Source organism: Myotis nattereri (genome assembly GCF_964212035.1).
Source record: "Myotis nattereri genome assembly, chromosome: 5".
In the NCBI taxonomy this organism is placed as follows: Eukaryota; Metazoa; Chordata; class Mammalia; order Chiroptera; family Vespertilionidae; genus Myotis; species Myotis nattereri.
Genome location: NC_138080.1, coordinates 52,192,615 through 52,215,051, shown reverse-complemented (window position 1 = coordinate 52,215,051; position 22,437 = coordinate 52,192,615). Strand labels below are relative to the sequence as shown.

General features: G+C 38.4%; 1 protein-coding gene across 1 annotated transcript in view; it reads right to left on the bottom strand.

The window, feature by feature from the left end:
• DCHS2 (dachsous cadherin-related 2) overlaps positions 1 to 22,437 on the bottom strand; it is a gene marked incomplete at its 5' end in the record, with an annotated part of 201,144 nt that overhangs the window by 5,714 nt on the left and 172,993 nt on the right. The window contains 6 exons of the mRNA XM_081090653.1: positions 120 to 252; positions 1,218 to 1,504; positions 3,688 to 3,818; positions 11,740 to 11,891; positions 12,467 to 12,678; positions 18,066 to 18,175. Coding sequence (XP_080946779.1) covers positions 120 to 252; positions 1,218 to 1,504; positions 3,688 to 3,818; positions 11,740 to 11,891; positions 12,467 to 12,678; positions 18,066 to 18,175 — 1,025 coding nt within the window. The remainder of the gene's footprint in view (positions 1 to 119; positions 253 to 1,217; positions 1,505 to 3,687; positions 3,819 to 11,739; positions 11,892 to 12,466; positions 12,679 to 18,065; positions 18,176 to 22,437) is intronic.

The following is a 22,437-nucleotide window of genomic DNA, read 5'->3' as shown; positions in this document are numbered from 1 at the left end:
GTTTATAATACTAGGGGGTGGGGATGGGGAGCTATTTTAGGAGCATTTGGAAAGGATTATTTCAGGTTTCCAGCCTGTAACTCAGACTCTGAACACTAAAGCCACTATAAATAACTCACCATTCCTCGGATCAATGGAGAATTCTGTGGAAGAGGGAATAATTCTGTAAGAAAGGCACTCGCTGCTCTCCGAGTCTGTGGCGGCCACAGCCAGCACAGAGCACCCCACAGGCACCGATTCTGGAACGGTGACCTGAGGAGCAAAACCAGAGAAATGGGTGCTGTGCTACACGACTGCAGATATTCTCATGCACGGGGCCAACATGTGAGATCATTTTATTTATTTTGCTTGTGGAAAATTCACAGTGAACCTGACTTTATTAGCTATGTTTATTTACAGAGTTGACATATTAAGACGATTATGTTGTGGTCTCAGAATTCAGAAAAAAAGATTTTAAAAAGATTAATTCAGTTTCTATTTTCATTATGAAAAAATTTCCTTCTAAATTATTTCTGTGTGGTAGAGGATAGTTAGTACAGTCAGTAATATATTAGTACTTATATACATTATCTGATTTAACTAGCCTTTATAGGAGATCATTACTTAGGTTAATTTCTCTCCTGGGTTTACACAGAAACCTACCATGTGCTACATTCAAGAGTCCTAAAGCCCATTTCCAAGTACTTAGCTGAATGCTATCATTGTTCTCATTTCCATAAACATACACTATGCCCTAAAGACTAAAATTTCCACCTTACAGTTTTGTTCATAATTTTTTTCTGCAAAATGTTAATCAATACCCCAAAATATTCTAAAACTATGCCTAGGAAAGAAAAAGGTTTTCCAAATTAACTGCAGATAATCTACCTTAGGCTACAATAGGTCACATTATTGTCTTATTTGTGGCCTTGAAAACATTTGGAAAGTTCCAATTGTTATAAACAACAGGATCCCGATTCCTAAAAACTAGAAAAATGATAACATAGTTTCATATGATGACATACTATACATACTTAAGAAACTGGGTGGAATGATATATGCAATTTCATATATACTTCTATCCTCCATGATATTAAATAAAAAACCTTCAGCATCAACTTAAGCTCTAAAAACAGGGACTGCTGTCTGTCTAAATTAGTCTGTCCACAATGGTAGGCTTACATTGTTTCCTGTTCTTTCCAGCTTGGGCTGTTTCAGCGTCTCTGCAAGCTATTTACCTGGTAAGAATCTTGAGAAAACACTGGTGGGTTATCATTGACGTCCAACACATGGACAATGAGTGCTCCCTCTGTGTGGTGCACCGAGTCAGAAATTTGGATAAGCAGCTCATATTCAGTAGCTTCTTCAAAATTCAATGTTTTCACTAGCACCACCACCCCAGTGTGCTGATCAATAGCAAACTTTGTTCCAGGATTACTCTGTTTGGCGAAACTGAAGATGAAAGCTGGATTCAAATCCACATCATGAACTGATATCCGAGTCACAATTACACCAGGCAAAGCATCTGAAATAGTCATGACCAATGTCAGTCTCCATTAAAATTCATCCTTTGAAATATCTCTTGAATAGTTCAATCCAAGCTTTTTTATATTTATTTCAAGTCCAACACGATTTGCTTTTTCTTGGCATGATTTCTCATACAAAGCTCATTATAAACTAAACAAAAACTTTGAAGAATTTATAAGCCCAATAAAAGTGAAATTTTACCACTGAATTGAGAATTGAGGAGGTAGGGTAGAGTCAATTTTTATATTACATTTTTCCTTGTATGCTTACAACATACTCCCAAGACCAAGAAACATTCCAAGCCACTTATTTGTACTATATAGATTCTGTATCAAAATCCTATATTCATGGGGGTATGGGTGGGAAGAAGATTATTACCAAAAACATTAATAAAAAACAACATTTTGAAAAGTAGACAAGATTGAAATAAAAATGTTTGGATACCAAAGTTAGGAATAGATGCTTAGTTCTTTGGCACTTACCTTGCAAACATTTCTTTTGGAGTGACAATACATTGCTTCCTTTTCTTAAAATATGACTCTCAAACCTCAGAGGGAAGGTAGGGGCGGGTAAGGGGGAGAGATCAACCAAAGGACTTATATGCAAGCATATAGGCCTAACCAATGGACACAGACAACAGGGGGTTGAGGGCATGAGTGGAGGGAATGGGAGGTAATGTGGGGATAAGGACACATATGTAATAACTTAATCAATAAAAAATTTTAAAAAATAAATAAATAAAAAGAGAGAAAAAAGATCAATACTATAGAAAGCCAAAGTATACATAGCACTAGTTATGAAAACAAATCTTTAGTATTATTTACACACAAAAATAATCACAAAGAGATGACATGCTCAATGCCTCACACTGTATGTTTCCTCTAGCCTAAACTGCTGTGAAAGGGATTTTGTTTTTTAGCTTACATGTATAGTACAGGTAGAAAGAAGATGCCAAGGTATTCAGAATAATTCCACTGCATATAAGACTCCTGGTTTTCATATTCAAGCATGAACATTCTTGATGTTCACCAACCACATCTTAACCCGTTCAGTATGTTTTGGTTTATGTTGTTTGTTCTTGTGATATACAGGGTGTCCCCCCAAAATATATACACACACTTTGAGTAATTATAAAGGCAGTGCTTATTAAAATACATTTCATTTTCAAAATTGAGCTATCAGCTGTTAGAGTGTCGATACACTTTTTGGGATACCCTGTGTTTATATTGGGCACCCTGCTGCATTTTTATGCTAATGCCTGTACTTTAGAATAGCACCTTCAGTTAAAAGCACATGAAAATCTATCAAATAGGCAGGAAACAAAACTGAAGAATTTTTTTATTGATAGAATATTTTAGGATATTTAGAATATCTGGAGATATCCCTATATATAGAAATTTCTGGAATAGTATCACCTGTGAGCGGTGATGGCTATAATTTGTTTGGAAAGGGGACATAAAATGTTAGGAACACTGTAGGACTAAATTTGGTATTAATAGTACAAGGAGAGAGAGGAAAGTGAGGGACCACACTATTTGGGACTTCAATTATAAAGAGTTGGGTTGCATTTTATCACTAGAGTCTTCGATCACAGGCAACTTTGGGATAATAATCTATTGAGTCATCATATATCCCAGAGGTCCAAACAATTAAGATTAATCAGCATATCACATACAATTTTGTCTTTGCAGCCTCTACCACTAATGGTGTAAAATTTTTCTGCAGATGTTTACACGAGAGGAAAATGATGACTTTGTATGATGAACACCAATCCCCTTCACTTATTAATATATGGCAAAGACTGACAAAGTTATCAGTCTGAGATTGCTTCTTCTCAGAGGAGTTTTAGGATGATTATTAGTCAGCAAAATGTGCTTCTTCACAGAGCAAATTTCATTCTTAAATATGTGCACACAAAAAGAACCCAAGTGCAATGGCGGTCTGAGCATGGGGACTAACATCATGCTTATCTGAATGTAAATCCCAGCTTCAACATTTAACTTCTTTGACATTTGATAAACTTTTGACCATCCGTATTCTATTCTTTAAAATAAAGATGAAAACTCTGTTGCATGGTTGTTTAGAATTAGTATTCATACTTAACATAGGACCTGGCTGAAAATATGGTAGATGAGATTATACAAGTTAATCAAAACCACTATTCCACATTGCCACACTCACTTTCTGCAATTTCCACTGCTTCAAGGGGGAGAAAAGCCGGGGCATTGTCATTTATATCAGTCACCTGTATCTTGACCACACTTGTACCCGAAAGCCTGGGCATCCCTTTATCTGTGGCTTGCACAATCAAGCTGGTTTGGAAAAGAATCAAGAAAAACAACATAAATATCAAATTTCCAGTTGAAAATTTAAAAATGAGCTGACTAGCTACATTTCTTCCTCTTCCTGGCTTTTTCTAAATGATATCATTTCAAATTTATTTCATAAGAATAGTAGTCTGAAATTTATTTATTTATTTTTGACATGTTTAGAGAGGCAAATCCAGCAAACCACCAGGGCTCTTGAGGCATGTGGATCAAAACAATGCACCATTTCTGGGAAACAGACGTCAAATTCAGTCCTTTTTACTAAGAACAACCTAAAACATACAAAAACCAGTACCTGCTACATATTTTTATTTTACTGTATCAACAAAAGTTACAGCCACCAAATGATTTTTTTATATTGATATTTTTTCAGACCCAAATAGCAAAAAAAATAAAATAAAATAAAATCAAAATTGTAGAGTTGAAAGAGGAAATCACTGTGATTAGTACACATACAAAAAAAATGCATGGTTGGATAGGACTATAAAGTAGATGTGAAAGTACATGATCTGAAAGAATTCACACGTCATGATTCAACCTCTCTTGGATGATGATACAACTAGCTTATCCAGCAACCAAGTTAGAAAATTTATTAGTGTCTTCAACTTCTCCCTTTCTGTCACCACCCTTCCAACACCCAACTAATTATAAGTCTTATAGATTTTACCTCCTACGTATCACTTGAATTAGTGATCTCATCCATTTCACCCCTTCCTTCAGAGTTTCAGAAAGGCTGATCAACCATCCTACTTTGCCAGGGACTAAAGGGTTTCCTAGGACATGAGACTTTCAGATTTTTTTAAAACCAGACAGCTCTGGGCAAACCAGGATAAGTTGGTTCTGGAGCCTCATCATCTTTACCGGAATGGTGTGTATTCATTATATCCTTTCTCATCTGGAGTGCTTATTTACTCACCAATCTCCCCACTCCAAGTCTCATCTGCTTCTATCCAACCCCCACATTGCAACTCAATTGTTCTATCTAAAAACCTGACTCCCTATTTAAAACCTTTCCTTGTCTCTCCAAGTCTCCAAGAGGAAGTCCAATCCTTGAGCATGTACAATGCCCTTCTATGATCTGTCTTCTGCCTGGAATCCTGTCCCTACACCCTTTGGTCTGTAGTTTTCACTGACCTCTCATTTGATTTGGATGTCCCTCTCTGTCCCATAGCACCCTGTACATTCTTCTGCCATACAATCATTAGCCTTTGTTCTTAATGATTTATTTTTCAGCCTTTCCCATAACTGCTTAGAGGGCCAGTTGGCTACCTTCTCTGGTTTTCTTTAATATATGTTGAGTACTGGTTTCTCAAGATTTTTTCAAGATTATAAGTGTACTATAACACAGAGCCAGGATTTAAGCCCAGGTCTTGCTTGACTGGATAGCTTGTGTTCTACTATATAGACTGGTATGATCCTCTTTCTTCTTCCCTCTCTTGCTGTGTATATATAACTCCTTAATGTGTAACCATTAGCTCATTTTTCACTCTCCTCTAAACACTGGGAGGTGCACGGGGGTAGCTGAGTAATAAAGTGAGTTGTCAATCAGAAGATGATCTTTATTTCAGAGGCGGTATTAGTCTTAGCCAGCTGTTGATGCTACCTTTTGAGAAACTGAGTCTTGGAAGTTGACACACTTCTACTCTCTTTTCCATTGTTAGCTTACCTAATAAGTCTTCTTTCTTTTCAACCTTATATTCAAAAATGATGTAAGATAAGCATCAACTCTTTCTTGGTTTAAATTCCACTTAATAGCAAACAATTACTGTTTATCTACCATTCATGAAGCACACAGGCTGCCTTTAACAATATCAAAGTTGGAACAACTATATATATAAAAGCCTAAGCAACCTGCCAACCAGCCAACCAGCTGGTAGCTATGACACGCAATGACGAGCAGGGAAAAGACGCTCAACACAGGAGCTGCTGAGCGACAGCAACTTTTCAGAGTGCCCTCTCACATTCCGGGACCCCTCGAGGGATGCCGGACTGCCAGTTTTGGCCCGATCTCCATAGGCTAGGCCGAGGGACCCTACCTGCCAGAGGGACCCCACTCACTCCAGACACCCTTTAAGCCCCAGCGCCACCCCAGGTGCGGCCGGCCGACCACCTTCTAATTAATTTCTTTCCAATGTGCAGGAATCCATGCTCCGGGCCTCTAGTCAGTATACAATGACTTGAGTTTCACACTTCTGGAGCCTAGGAATAATTCCATGTGGAAAGTTTGTTTTGTTAGTATGAACATAAGTCAGATACATATGGAAGTGTTTTACTAAAAATAATGAACTCATAATGTTCTCTGGCCCTGCTGCCTGCCCTTCCCCAATGTCATACTAAAGTCTCGGCCAAGACATCAAAGTTATGTCTCCTTCTTCCACCAAAGCCATAACCGCCCTTCACAACATTACAACTTCAGGGGTTCTATGTAATTCTGATGTCAGGTTAAAAAAAAAAAACTGGGATTCTTTGATATAGAGAAAAATATATGATTCAGTTTCAAAATGAAAGGACAACTAAAAGGTTTCTCAATGGCTTAACAAAATTAAAAATTATAAAGGCAGATCCACTGAGATGCTACACACAACTTGTGTGAGACCTCAGGTTTCTTATGATAGCTCCTTGGCAGCCTTTGTGGAATACTGGTGGTAGCCAGTCCAACTGGCTCCATGTTTTAGGGCTGCTACCCTAATGAGCATGACCAGGAGAGACTATCAGTGAGAGTGGCCCCTCTCCAAGAACAAAGAACTCTCTCCATGTACTGTCACTTGTATGTTATCCTGAAAAGGAGTCTACTTCCTCTCTGCTTCATCTGGAAGTAAGGTGTGTTGGTCAGTAAGCCCCTCCAGCCCACTCAGAGGTTTCAGTGACTTTGCTATTGCCTCACTCAGAACCAAAGATCATCAGTTACTTACAGAAAGTCTCCAACATGAAAATGCAAGTGCGAAATAGACAAAGAGAAGAAATGAGCCCAAGGGAAACAGAGATCCCGAAAGAACAAAAGAAAATGTAAAAACAATTCTAATTAATGTCCTTTAAGACGCATCAGAAGATAATGCATGCATATATACATTAAGAATGAGATGCTATGGAAAGTTCAAAGGTCAAGAATGAACGTTTGGAAATAAAAATATGAACGATGTCCAAAAATGTTTAACTAGAGCAAAAAGAAAGTTTAGAAGGTTAAAATTAAGGTATTCCCCCTGAAAAAAAAAATAACAAAAATAAACCAACACACAAAACAAAAAATAGAAAATAGGAAATAAAATATTATTGACAAAGAATTGATCCGGAAGTCCAACTATTGATTGAATAAGGTCTAGGACAAAGGAACAGGGCAAAGCAAGCACACAAAACAGAAAAAAAGAAGAAAAATTATTAATGAAATAAGTGAAAAATAGAAAGATTTCTCCTTATCCAAAGAGCAGACCAAGTGCTCAGCACAAGGAAAGGCCCAAATTACAGTATATAATCACAACATTTCTAAACATTAGAGATAAAGAAAATAACTTGAGAACTCCCACAGAGAAGGAAAAACAAATCCTGTACAAAACACATTATTAGGATGGCACCAAACTTCTCAACAGCAACACTGGGCTTTAAAAGATAAGAGAATGCCTTCAAAATTCTAAAAAAAAATAAAAATAAAAATCAACTTCTATACTATCCATTGTATAAATCACATGTGAGAGTAGAATATAGGTGCTCTTAGATACTCAAGAACTCACAGAATTTACTTCCCTGGCCAAAGCTACTGGAAGAAAAAACTAAAAAAGACAAAGACCTGGGGTCTGGAACATGAGCTTAATTTAGGAGAGCAATAAAGCAAAGCCATGAAATACCCAGCTTTGCTGAAGGCTTAGAAAGCTACTGCAGATTGTTAATGCTAGACCAGGAGGGCAGAAAGCAGCAGGAACAGGTGTGGAAGCAACAAAGAGGACTTGATAGAATATTCGATATGGGAGGCATTTGAGGCAGAAAAGATGGCTGGGCATGACGGAGCTACTGGAGCATTGTCAAGGAATACATAGATGTAGGGAACTGAGTGAGCAAAAAGAAAGATAATTCATTAACTTTGGAGCAGGGGGAGGTTAAGAAAGGAAACATGAGTATGACATGGCTCTGAAGTGAACATTTATAGAATTATATAATGTAACCACTGATTACTAAGTAAATGAAAACCAGTGAATGAATACAAAGACAGAATTGGATAGGAGAAAGTAAAAATATTAAATACACATCTGTTATGATAAGAAGTTGATAGATAATGCTTAAAATGATAAATTAAGACATATTGGTATTTATAATAATGGAGAAAACCAATTTAAAATGTCAGTCTCTGAGGGGCTTTGGTGCTGGGATGGGTGAGGCAATGGTGGCTGGCTTTCTTCTTAGTCTATTGATATACTCTATGCTACTACTGGGTTTTTTAAAACTATATAGCTTGATAATAAAAACATTGGCCCTAAAGTGTTACAAGGCTCCCAGGAATATCCAATTATCAACTTAAAAAGGGATAAGTCTCTCCTTGTCAGTTATAAGTCAAGCAGTGGAAATGCTTTCAAATGATTCAAAGCGCATTTTTGCATGCTCATTCCTACACATGTGCTATCTCACAACTGCAAGCTGAAACTTATTTTATTATTATTTTAAGTTTCTAAAATATTTTTTTCTGTTTTTTGTTTTATAAAAATACAGGTATGTACTTTTTAAATGGATTTTTAATTTTTTTAAAAAAGAGAGGAAAGGAAGGAGAGGGAGAGAGAGAGAGAAACATGGATGTGAGAAATAAAGAATCATCTGCCTCCTGCACGCCTCCTACTGGGGATGGAACCCGCAACCTGGGCATTTGCCCTGACCAGGAATCTACTGGCAACCTTTTGGTACATGGGACAATGCTCATTCAACTGAGCCACACTGGTTAGGGCAGGTGTGTACTTTTAAGATTCATTCACATAATACAATAGGAATCCCTACTACGACTATTCGAGTGGATAAGAATCTCATTCTATCATTTACTGGCTACATAGTCTTGGCAACCCTTATCCCTGTGAATTTCAGTTTCCTTATTCTGTAAATCTAGAGTTTATTATGAGAATTCAACATGTAATGCAGGTGCACCATAAATTATTGTGATTGTTACTATGCTTCCTGCCATGGATTATAAGGGCACTCAATGTTTTGAGCTCCTTGGAAACAAGAACTGTTTCATTTGGCTTTACTTCTCAAGCTCAGTAAACAGTTTTTAAAATAAGGAAATATCAGTCAGACAGAACTTACGGTCTGTTTTATAATTTGTCATTTTTTCTACTGAGTTTTCTTATATGAGGCTTAATATGAGGGCAAAATTATTTAATTTTAATTTAATGCATTTATATTGAATAGAATCATAACTGACAATATCTTTTTTTCCCCTTGTTTTATATTGTAAAACAAAGGATGGGAATTGAGAATATTTTCCTCATCAGACAAAATAACAATATTTCAAAAGTAAAGTTAAAAGCTAAATGACACTTTTCCCAAGGCATTCACTGGCCATATAAGTAGACTAGGGAGAAATCATCCTATATTTCCGACTTCCTTAAATATCAAGAAAGAGCACTAAAGAGGAAAAAAAGCTACAAGGGAGAAGGGGAGGCCCTGACCTAGATAAGCAGAAGCTGTAAACTATTTCCTTGCCGTGGTGCTACTGGAGACTGTGTGTATGTGTATGTGCATGTGTGTGTATCTCTGTGGCTGTATGTGTAGAATTCACCTTCTCTCAGTTCTTCCAGCCTTGAGTTAAATTCTTTATAGAGAACTGGGGAGGGGCACTTTTAAATATTGGGACCAATTTAAATATTGGGAACATTGAAACTATGACATACATAGGAAAAACTGGAAGGAGTTAGATTTATTGGCTAATTAGACTCCATTGAGTAACAGGAAGTCTACAATCAAAATGCTTAGTTCCTGGCACACAACTGCCCTTCAACAGTCTCTGAATTTGTAATCACCCAGATAGCAACGAGGCTAAGATTTACCTGCCATCATCTACGGAAAGAAAAGGCTTAATGCTTAAAATTACTATAGCAATAATCATGGCAGAGGTAGGTTTAACATAGTTATACAATCAGTGTTAATATATTTATGCAGTAAGCATCATAACAATTGATGACAGTAAGATATTACCAAAAATCTGACTAGTTAATACAGGGTAAAGTCTTAAACTTTTAAAATACTTTTTTAGTAATGTTTTGAAATATTAAACAAAAAGAACTGAAGATGAACTTTTAAAGTTTGGAAGTTTTTCAGAGGTTAATTAATGCAATACTCCCAGTAACAGATCTCAGTAATCAGCTCTCACTGCTCCACCACAGGAATATCCTACACGCTCCTCGTAAAGTATGAATGTAGCCAAGCCTAGGAGAATATTGACACTTAGGTCTTTTGTAAACCTGTACCCCCCAGCCCCCAATAGAAAGTCAGCTTGTACAGTGGAAACTGACAGAATCAGAATCCCTGGCTGCGAGTCCATGTTGGAACATTAAATGGTTCTGTGACCCTAAGCAACCCACTCTATGTCTGTTGACTTTTCAGTGAATAAGAAAACACTCAACTTAACCTCCCGGGAGATAACTGGGAGGATTAACAGAGGCACTATATGTGCAAGGACTTTTGGAAGAACATACAGGAAATATGACAAAAAATATGAAGCATACTAAAATAAGTAATAAGTCAAGCATCTCTTTGAGCCCCAGACTTCCCACATGAGCATTTCTCCAGAGACAAACAAGGTTAACAGTTTTTTATATTTTCTTCCTGACATGGTCCAGTCATGTGTGTGCGCTTCTGCTCAAATAGCACTATAGTGCACCTTGTTATTTCATTCACACAGACACATAACTTAGAGCTCTATCCTCATTAGCAGTAGAAACGTACCTCTCTCTCTCTCTCTCTCTCTCTCTCTCTCTCTCTCTCGAATAGTTAATTGACTTTTAGAGAGAGCAAGGAAGAGGGGGAGAGGTAGAGAGAGAGAGAGAGAATGTGAGAGGGTAACATCGATCAGCTGCTCCTGCATGCCCCTTACTGGGGATTGAGCCCCAAACCCAGGCATGTGCCCTGCCAGGAATGGAACCAGCAACCTTTCCATGCACAGGGTGACGCCCAAGCAACTAAGCCGCACAGGTCAGGGCTTTCTCTTTTAAAATCAGTTTCATTGTATTTCACAGAAGACGTGGCCGTCATTCTTAAAGCAGCCCCCATTCACAGCCATTTTAGGTTCCCCAGTCTTTTTCTTTTCCAGACTGAGGTGCCATAAATACCCCTGTATGTTTGGCTAGACTTTTGTAGCACTGACATTTTAAATACCCAGGAGACCTGTAACACTATGATTCTCTCTTTCATAGAATTCTGTATAAGTCTGGCATATCTTGGACTCTAGGCAAAAATGTATTTAATGTTCCATGGGTGCTTTCAATAATATCATGTCTATTAAAACACAGTTCAAGGTTCCTGATGACAGGATTATAATTTCATACAGAAAAAGAATAAAGAATTAAAAAGAGCAATGCCATTCAGTCTTCACCATTCTAAAAAATAGTAAGAACAAACATTAGCAGAGTGCTCAATGGCTCATTAGACATTTGACGAATACTGATTTTTTAAAAGTCTCTGATTTCGTACTTAGCAGCATCATAAATTCAAGAAATCTTAAAATGAAAAGGAACCTTAAAATTCTAATTGAATCACCTTTCCGAAGCTGTAAATGCTTCCCAAGACTCTCCCAGTGATCATAAGTTGGATCAGAGGGAAAATACATTTTACAACTAAGCTTGTACAATAAATAGGTAGTCAAGCTCAAAGCAACAACAGTGTGGTCAGAAAGGAAGCAGATAGCTTCTCAAATGGACTGGAATCTGGGACCAACCTGTAGGAGCTGGTGAACTCGTAATCCAGAATCCCATTTGCTGTTATCACGCCGCTCCGCGCGTCAATCTGGAACAGCTGTGCTTGCTTGCCAGCGAGAATGGAATACTCAATGAGGCCGTGCAAGCCGCTGTCCAGGTCGGCAGCAAAAACCTGTGAGGAAGCAACTCTTGCCTTAGATAAGGATTTCATCTGCAACAGGGGTTAAGTCTGTTTTTCAGAGAAATACATTATGACAGAATTATAGACTGTCAAATACATTTAAAAAACAACCATTAAAGCAACACTAACAAACTGCTGAAGCTTACATTTCACTTTACAATAAAGTAAATAATGGGTTAGGAAGCAAGTCCGTGTTCTCATTCAAAGGATTTCCAGGGAACTTTCAGTAGAGTCTCATATGTCTAAAGCTACAATTTTAGGCAAGAGGAAAATATAGTTGAAAAAAATCTAATTTGCTTAAAGTGTTGCCTGAAAAGGAATCCATATGTGGATTTTATATATTACATTGAGAGTCTCTGTTTTAAAGGATCTTTAAATAGAGGAAACAAAGTCTAGATTTAGTGCTAAAAAAATTCCCCCCGATCATTTAGGTGACAAATTATCAAAGTAGTGCTGAGGCTGAAAGTTTTGCATCAGCCTCCATGAAGAGATATCGTTTAGGCCTATTTTGATGTACATTGATTCATGGTAATCCACACACACATACACAAACATCTTTCTGTTACCTGTATGATAGGAGCATTGTGAAACTGGCCTTCAGGCACTGATACTTGGTAAATGCTTTGCCCAAAGCGTGGGAAATTATCATTCACATCTTGTATCAAGATGACTATTTTGCTGTAGGCTCTATGCCCACTGCTTTCAGCTAAAACGATGAGTTGTACTTCATTTCTGACTTCAAAATCAAGAAACATGGGTTCTTTCACAGTGAGTTCTCCTATTTTTATTCCCAGGGAGAAAACAAAATAAAAGAAGTTGATATTGTAGTTATTATTTTAAAAGTTCCAAATCATCTTTGCCTTATGTACTCCTATGCTCACCTGTCCCTTTTCAAAGCCCCATGTTGGCTGGCCTCCCTCCTCTACTGACTGGAGTCATTGTGAAAAAGGTTGAGAGCATGCAGATATTCAAGGTTCAAACATGTAGGAGGGAAAGAAACTGTAAAATATCTGAACTCTTGAAGCTATCTCTTAAATCCTCTTTCTCTCTCCATAATTGGTCCATCACCATGCCTGGGAATTCTACCAGATATTTCTTGAATCTACCTTTCTTTATCTCCACTGCTGCTGCCCTCCTCTATCCACTGGCATTTCCCATTTTGTCCCCTGAATTAATTACTTAACTGGTCTCCCCATCAACCCAGTTCCCATTCTGAATCCTATATAATAAAACCCTAATATGCAAATCAACCGGTTGCTATGTTGCACACTGACCACCAGGGGGCAGATGCTCAACGCAGGAGCTGCCCCCCAGGTGGTCATTGCGTTCCCATAGGGGGAGTGCTGCTCAGCCAGAAGCTGGGCTCACGGCTGGCGAGCGTAGCGGCGATGGCGGGAGCCTCTCTTGCCTCTGCTGCAGGTGGGCAGTAAGGAGTGAGGGTCCCAGACTGCAGGCAGACATCCCCCAAGAAGTCCCAGACTGTGAGAGGGCGCAGGCTGGGCTGAGAGAGGACCCCCCCCCCAGTGCACAAATTTCATGCACCAGGCCTCTAGTTAAATAATAAAAAACAACATTGTCATTGCCCTGTATAAAACCCTACAATGGCTTTCCACAGTGATTATGATCATTTTCAGCATTTTATTTTAATATATTTTATTGATTTTTCACAGAGAGGAAGGGAGAGAGACAGAGAGAGTTAGAAACATCGATGAGAGAGAAACATCGATCAGCTGCCTTCTGCACATCCCCCACCGGGGATGTGCCCGCAACCCAGGTACATGCCCACAACTGGAATCGAACCCGGGACCTCTCAGTTCACAGGCCGACGCTCTATCCACTGAGCCAAACCGGTTTCAGCCATTTTCAGCATTTTTAACCTCCAAAGGACTTCTCCCACCTCAGAAATCTCATCATGTCCTTCTCCACCTGTCTCTGCTCTGGTCATAACACTCACAAGTATTCCGTTCCTCAAATGCTCATTTCAGAGTTGCCATGTATACTTTCCCATCTGCCTCAAACAGTCCCCACGCCTGTGCTTCCTCAGAGATCTTTCCAGACCACCCATCCCCGGGCCATCACTGTCAGCCCCCAATGGACTCTCACAAACATGTGCTGTGCTTTGTTCACCTGCTTCAGCCTAGTTACTCCTCAGGATTTAGGGTTCTGCAAGGTGAGGAGGGCTACCTGCCTCTTACACCATCATATCCCCAGTACCCAGCTCAAGGTCTGGCTTACAGAAAGCCCTTGTATGCAAAGCATAACCAGGCTCAGGAAAGTGGCCCTGGGTGGTTATGCCATGTTCAAGTTCCTCCCTCAAATTAAGAAATTCCTATCCTGATATAATTTCTTCCTTTGGTTTCTACTCTATCTTTTCCTCCCCCCCCCCCCACTTCAACAAAATTGCTTACTGAATTTAATGTTATTATTATTATTTTTATGATGATGATTTACTTGGTTCTCACTGTCAGAGATTCCATCAAATGGGGATTTGCTGAATGAGCACTGATTTGGAGTTCGAGGAACCTGAAACCAAGCGTAGATCGTAGACCTGGATACTTAATTTAGGCAAGTTGCCTGGTTCCACCACCACAGACTCTGTGGCCTGGAGTCAGTTACTCAGGTTCTCCAGGGCCGAGTCTCCCCTTCTGTAAAATGGGGATATGAATAATGACTTCACAGGGTGGCTGTGAGAAGTCACACAGTGCATACTTAGAATGTTTCTTTGTAGTCGGATGGTGTAGATCCCAGAGTTGTACCCACATCTCTGAATTTAGAAAGAGAAAATTAAGTAGCCTCAGACTGTTAGAAAAATTCTATCTCTGGTGAAACAGCCTGCTTTTGGAAGCCACAGTTCTTAGTGCTCTAGCTGAACCCGTTTCCTAGGTAACCATCCTGACCCAAGAAATATGCTAACTTTGATACTGAGTATTTTAGAGGGGGTTTTATAGCTTCTATTCTGTAATTAAGAGAAATAAAATATTTATATTCTATATGAAGAACTCACTATATTATCAAATTTAAAATTTCATAAAATCACTTTCATTTATTATCATCAGATTTAGTTACCAATTCAGATCGAAAGGCAAATTACTTTTACAAACCACAGTCTGATGTTACCAACACCCCTGACAAAATTTAGAACAGCTTTAACCATTGGCAGCTGGAGAATCATTAAGGTGCATTTTGATGGGCAGGGAATGAAGGAAGCTGGTCTTTAGAAACCTTCATGAAACAAGGGAGGAGCCCCCACCCCCAAATGGCAGAGGAACCCCAGTCCGAGGTGGGTGCAAAGGTCTCATCTGGAGCCCTGTCTCCACCGAGCAGGGCACTCAGCTTGCTATCATGTGCTGTTACCACTGGTAAAGGAGAAACACAATGGAAATGCAACACTAAATTGCCAGTGTCACTGAGTAGAAAGTGTGCCAATTATAGTGCAGATCAAAGTGGGGTTTTTAATAAAAGGCTTGTGTTTGGGCTTTGATAATTGGAATTTTGAACTTGGAATGGTTCTGCAGCTCTAATGCTTTCCTTGCTTGATTTTTATTTTTGGCATAATAATTGGCATATGCTGCGAAAGTTATGCAAGTGGAAAAGACAATAACCAGTCTGTGAGATAATTCACGGCTGGCGCACCTACCAGATCCACATTTTGCCTTGGATGATATATGCATATTTTTCTCAGAGACAGCAAGGGTTTTCTGTCACTGGTGAGATGAAAGTCCTCCTGGGCTCTGTCTAAGAGGATGGGCTGGAGTCCATGTTTTCCTTAGAGGAAGGGCCTCACAACACCAACTTCATGTTCATTCTCATATGTTAGAGCGCCAGTTACACAACTTGAGAATGAAACTGTAGGAATATTTCCCTTCTGATATATCTACATATATAGCTTTTGTCCAAGTTACAAAATGCACATAAAAATGAGATTTGGAGTCTTCAAATGCTAAGTGTTTGATAGCACACTCAGGTGACTTCAGTCCATTACAAATGGTGCACAAGCATATCGTATATACAACCAGAGTGTGATAAATATTTATGTTATCCCCAAGCTTTTAAACTCTCTCCCGTTAAAGCTACGCCCATGAAACATTGAAAGTTTGATCATTTTTGTTTTATGTCAATCTACCAAGTAATGAAATGAATACTACCATCTGTTATTGACATACACATTAGTCAAACTCCCAAATTCCTGCTGGTTTGGACAGTGAGTAGTAGATGTTTTTAAGCTAAAGTGACAAGAAGTTTGTATACAAAAGTAAACCTTTGGTTTGTGACTACGAACACAGGGAAAACTCTGGCAAGGATGGACAGAAAACACAGTGCCCACCAGAGGTCCATCTAATCAAAACTTATGTAGCCAATAACTAATAAAATGGTTTTCTCCCATTTTTACCGTCAAGTGACCACAACTTAAATGCCGTTGATTTAGCATACATACCAGTTTTCTCTTTTAACTGGCATGCAATTTAATGTACATACATTCATATAATATTTAGATATAAGTTTAATGATTATTCAACAAAAGTAGCATAAAAGATAACTTTAATATCATACTTAATAATTTTAAAAAATGTTTCTTGGCAGCAATATGATAAAATATATATTGAAATGTCTTCATGATTAAAAAACTAAAATGCTTGATAAATTTGTGTGTGTGTGTGTGTGTGTACTGAAATGCATTACTGAGTTGATACAGTAGTAGGGAATCCTCAGAGGACAAAACAACAACAACCCACAAACTCATAGACACAGACAACAGTCTGGTGGTGGCCAGAGGGGACGGAGGTGGTAGAAGAGGGTAAAGGAGGGATAAATGGTGATAGAAAGAGACTTAACTTGGGCTAGCGAACATGCAATACAATATACAGATTATTTATTTATAGAATTGTATACCTGAAACCTATATAATTTTATTAGCCAATGTCACCCCAATAAATTTAATAAAAAGTAAAATAGAAACCATAAATAAATAAGTGAAAACAGTAACCCAGGAAGGTAAGCAATCACTAAAATCCCATTTGTGTTAAAAGGATTTCTAACACAACTTCCTTCTTTGAGATTAATCTCTGATAGCTGCACAGACTCTAGAAAAACAAGGGAAGAAGCCTGAACTAAAAAAGGTGAAAAAAAGTCTAATAGGAACATCAGAATAAAGCTATAAACCCAAAGGCTCCAAATGAGTGATCAATGTTATCAATGTTATATATATATTAAAAGTGGATGAACAGAAACTTGCTTTTCTTGACTGTGTGTTGACTGGAAGGGTGGGGGGAAAAGTGTCTGCCAATACTTCATTTATGGTGCTTCCAATGGCTCTTTGCCTGTATCACCCTTTAACCAAATGATGGGGTGAAGAGATGAAGATTCCTAGCAGACTACCTCAGAAAGCTCCCGACTAAAGGCTGTTGGATCAAAAAGTCAAACCACTACCCTGGACAAGAAAGCATTTACTTAAGAAATTACCCTCTCTCAATGCTTCCCATGTGCATGTATTACAGATGAAATAAGGCAGTTGTACGGTAATATAGAAATTATTAAAAACATACTTCTTGAGGGTTGACAACGAAGTTGTAGATACGTATCTACTACATAGTTGTTAGTAAAAAACAGTATGTTTTAAATAATCAATTGGTATTCATTTAAAACACAATAATGGTCTTGTTAAAGCTAACTTTAATACATGCTGTATTTGGAAGTAATTTCTTTACCACGATACAGAAACCTTTCCAGCTGTCCTCTCTTGCTGCATCATTGACATTCAGTGGCAAATTGGAAGAATCTGATGATGATTCCCTCAGGCTAGACATGTGCTTATTTTCAAGTCAATGCAAATATCAGTGATCTTTCTACTATATCTAAAATTCTCCCACACAGATGAGTTCATTATGAGTAGAGACTAATTTATCTAAAAAATTCAGAGTAGGATAGGAACCATCTAATTTGGAAATGTAAAGAATAGAATTCTTAGCAAGAACATGTGAACAAGTAAATAGTTCTTGATTTCCCACAAATTCTCATCTGCTACCATAAAAACTTTGTTTACCTTTTAAATTATTTACCTATAACAATTTCTACCTTTTCAATTTTGTTTCCTTTGGAGAAGTATTTATTATTCGTAACATTACATGATGCAGGAAGTAAAGTTGTTATTGGGGAGAGAAGACCTACCTGAGTTGGAGCACAGGGAAAAAACTCCATCTTCATTTCCACTAAAAATTGAATATTTAATGCTGTCTTGAATTGACTTCGAAGCAAAGGCTTTTACAGTCACGACAGAACTACCTGTAAAATTGAGGTTAAAAAAAAGAATTTTAGGAAAAGAAAATTTCAGGGAAAAACAAAAACAAACACTGGGTACTTATTATTTGCCTACTACATTTTCATGTGCTCATTCATTCAGTGATTACTTACTGAGTGTCTTCAGTAAGCCAATCTGATGCTAGCTGCTGGGGAGCTAGTGACAAGCAAAATAGAAAAGATCTCTATGTATGGTGGTTATTAACTGATGAGGACACAGGCAACAAGCCAGTAAACAAATACATAAGCAAGGTAGATTTCATATGTGCTAAGTTCCTTGGAAAGAAATAAACAAGATTATATGATAGGAAACACTTCTGTTGAGAGGGATACAGATACTCTTTTGGAGAGGCCTCAGAGGTGTGACCTTGTAGTTGACCCTTGAAGCATGAGAAGCCATAGAAAGAATCTGCCACACCAGCACGACCAAGGGTGATCCCAGGTGGAGGGGGGGGGGGGGGGCGCGGTGAAAGGATTAAGGAAAGACAGACAATAGAATAATAGCTGGGTCTCAGTGGGACGCTGCCTCCCTGAAGAGGAGACAACGCCAGCACCCACAAGCCGTGTCTTTATTTTATCGCAGATGCCACGAGGCAAAGTAGGGGCGTGATCATGTTGTTTACAGCATTCTCATGAGTCTCAACCTCACTTAACTACATGCACCCGAACTCTATCACAAGGCACGTGGGGCTACGTGTTCGGACCACAGGTTCAAGCTCACAACCATAGCTGTTGGCTATAATTGTGCTGGGAGGGCCCTGCCCTCCAGCTGGGACTTGCACATGGCAATGAGAGGACCTCGTCCTCTCATTAGTCTGAGGCTTGAACCTGGCCAAAACACCATAACCGCGCCCCACAAAAGAACTGGAAGAAAAGGATTCCAGGAGAAGAATAGCAATTACAAAAACCCTGGGCTGGGAAAGGGCTCAGTTTGGTGAAGCACAGTGAGTAGGGGAAAAGGAAGAAGGTAAAGATAGCATCTAGATAGGCAGGGATCATATTTTAATCTAAGTACAGTGGGAAGTAATGGAAGCATTGTAAGGAATGAAGTAAAATAATCTGATTTACTTTTAAAATATGTCATTCTGAATGCTGTCTGAAGAACAAAGAGGGGTAAGAATAGAGCAGAGAGACCAATTAAGGTAATACTGCAATAGTCCAAACAAGAGACAATAACCTAGGATTGTGGGAGAAGAGATGGAAAGAACTACAGAGATTAAAGACATATTTTGATGCACTTCCTTGAACATTTAGTGGAATGTGAGAAAGGAGGTAACAGGAGTATAAATATTAGAAATCTTCCCTTAACCAGTTTCCACTACAGTTTTAGGTAAAAGCAACCCAATTAGAGGGCAACCAAGTTCTTAATTGCATAATATCAATTCATTGGAGAATTGCTTAAGTACTGCAGTAGTCAAGAGAGAACTTAGAGAGGGGGAAAAAAAAACTCCACAGAAATGGAGTTAGATGTAGGAATTAGAGAGGAAAGAAGGAAGCCATTTCGGGTTATTGGAAACAGACTGATTACCAGCATGGAAGAAGAAATATCAAGGACTGATAATGGCAATATGATACTTGGTGTGATTAGAACTTGGACTTTGCCCTGATCGGTTTGGCTCAGTGGATGGGGCGTCGGCCTGTGGACTCAAGGGTCCCAGGTTCAATTCCAGTCAAGGGCATGTACCTTGATTGCGGGCACATCCCCAGTAGGGGATGTGCAGGAGGCAGCTGATTGATGTTTCTCTCTCATCGATGTTTCTGACTCTCTATCCCTCTCCCTTCCTCTCTGTAAAATATCAATAAAATATATTAAAAAAAAAAAAAAGAACTTGGACTTCACTGGAAGGATTCCCAAGAATCCATTTGGGCCCCAAGTTAGCTTTGTTGCTGCTCACCACTTTGCTTCCTCTCCTACTTGTCCATCTGTCACCCTCATATAAATAATACACACACACACACACACACATACATACATATATATTTAATCCTCACTGGAGGATATGTTTGATTATTTTTTTGTTTGTTTGTTTTTGAGAGACTGAGGGAGGGAGAGAGAGAGAGAGAGGTGGATGTGAGAGAGAAGCATCAATTGGTTGCCTCTTGTACATGCCCCAACCAGGGACTGAACTCGCAACCTGGGTATTTGCCCTGACTGTAATTTAAAACCACAACCTTTTGGTGTACGGGACAATGTTCCAACCAACTGAGCCACAATGGCCAAGGCTAAAAATATTTTTTATTTAATAAACTTTAAGTTAAAATTTATATATAACATACATATATTTCAAGTATACAGTTCTAAGAGATTTGATAACTATATACACCTATATAACTACCATCATGATCAAGATATATAATATTTCTATCACTCCAAAAAGTTCCCTTATGCTCTTTTATAGTCAGTTTATCTCACTTCTGGTTCCAGGTAATTACTGATCTGCATTCTATAACTCTAGATTAGTGTTGCCTTTAAAATTTCATATAATAGCACCTGCAAATAAAAAGTGGCTATCTCTATCGCCAAACCGGTTTGGCTCAGTGGCTAGAGCGTCGGCCTATGGACTCAAAGGTCCCAGGTTCGATTCCGGTCAAGGACATGTACCTTGGTTGTGGGCACATCCCCAGTGGGAGGTGTGCAGGAGGCAGCTGGTTGATGTTTCCCTCTCATCGTTGTTTCTAACTCTCTGTCCATCTCCCTTCCTCTCTGTAAAAAAATCAATAAAATATATATATTTTAAAAAGTGGCTGTCTCCTTGTTTAGCATACTTGAGAATCAAGCATGCTGTTCTGTGTACCAAAAGTTTGTGTCTTTCACTGAAAAAAGAGATAGAGGAAGACATAAACAAATGGAAGAATATACTGTGTCCATTGATTGGTAGAATCAATATCATTAAAATGTCCACACTACCCAAAGCAATCTATAAATTCAATGCATTAAAATACCAATGGCATATTTCATAGACCTAGAACAAACTCTACAAAAATTCATATGGAACAAAAGAAGACCCCAAATAGCCACAGCAATCTTGAGAAAGAAGAACAAGGTTGAAGGGATCACAATACCAGATATCAAGCTATATGACAAAGCTACTGATCTCAAAACTGCCTGGTACTGACACAAGAAGATAGACATATAAACCAATGGAACAGAACAGAGAACCCAGAAATTGACCCAAGCCATTATGCTCAATTAATATTTGACAAAGGAGGCAAGAGCATACAATGGAGTCAAGACATTCTCTTCAATAAATGGTGTTGAGAAAATTGGACAGATACATGCAAAAACTGAAACTAGATCACCAACTTATACCATACACAAAAATAAACGCAAAGTGGACAAAGGACTTAAACGCAAGACGGGAAACCATAAATATCTTAGAAGAATTCATAGGTAGCAAAATATCAGACATGTCATATCGTTTCTGATACAGCTCCTAGGACAATGTAAACTAAGGAGAAAATAAACAAATTGGACTACATCAAAATAAAAAGCTTCTGCACAGCAAAAGAAACAACAAAACAACAAGAAAGACCACTTCATGGGAGAACATATTTGCCAATGTTATATCCGATAAGGGCCTAATCCTCAAAATTTATAGGGAACACTTACATCTTAATAAAAGGAAGATAAACAGTCTAATCAAAAAATGGGCAAAGGACTTAAATAGACACTTTTCAAAAGTGGACATACAGAAGGCCAAGTTACACATGAAAGCATGCTCAAAGTCACTAATCACCCGAGAGATGCAAGTCAAAACGACAATGAGGTACCATCTCACACTTGTCAGAATGGCTATCATCAACAAATCAACAAACGACAAGTTCTGGTGAGGATGTGGAGAAAAAGGAATCCTCATACACGGCTGGTGGGAATGGAGACTGGTGCAGCCACTGTGGAAAACAGTATGGAGTTTCCTCAAAAAATTAAAAATGAAACTCCCATTTGACCCAGTATCCCACTTCTAGGAATATATCCCAAGAAATCAGAAAAACCAATCAGAAAAAAACATGCACTCCTATGTTCATAGCAGCATGATTTACAATAGCTAAGATTTAGAAACAGCCTAAGTGCCCATCAGCAGATGAGTGGATTAAAAAACTGTGGTACATCTACACAATGGAATACTACGCTGTTGTAAAAAAGAAAGAACTCTTACCATTCGCAACAGCATAGATGGACATGGAGAGCATAATGCTAAGTGAAATAAGCCAGTCAGAGAAAGATAAATATCACATGATCTCA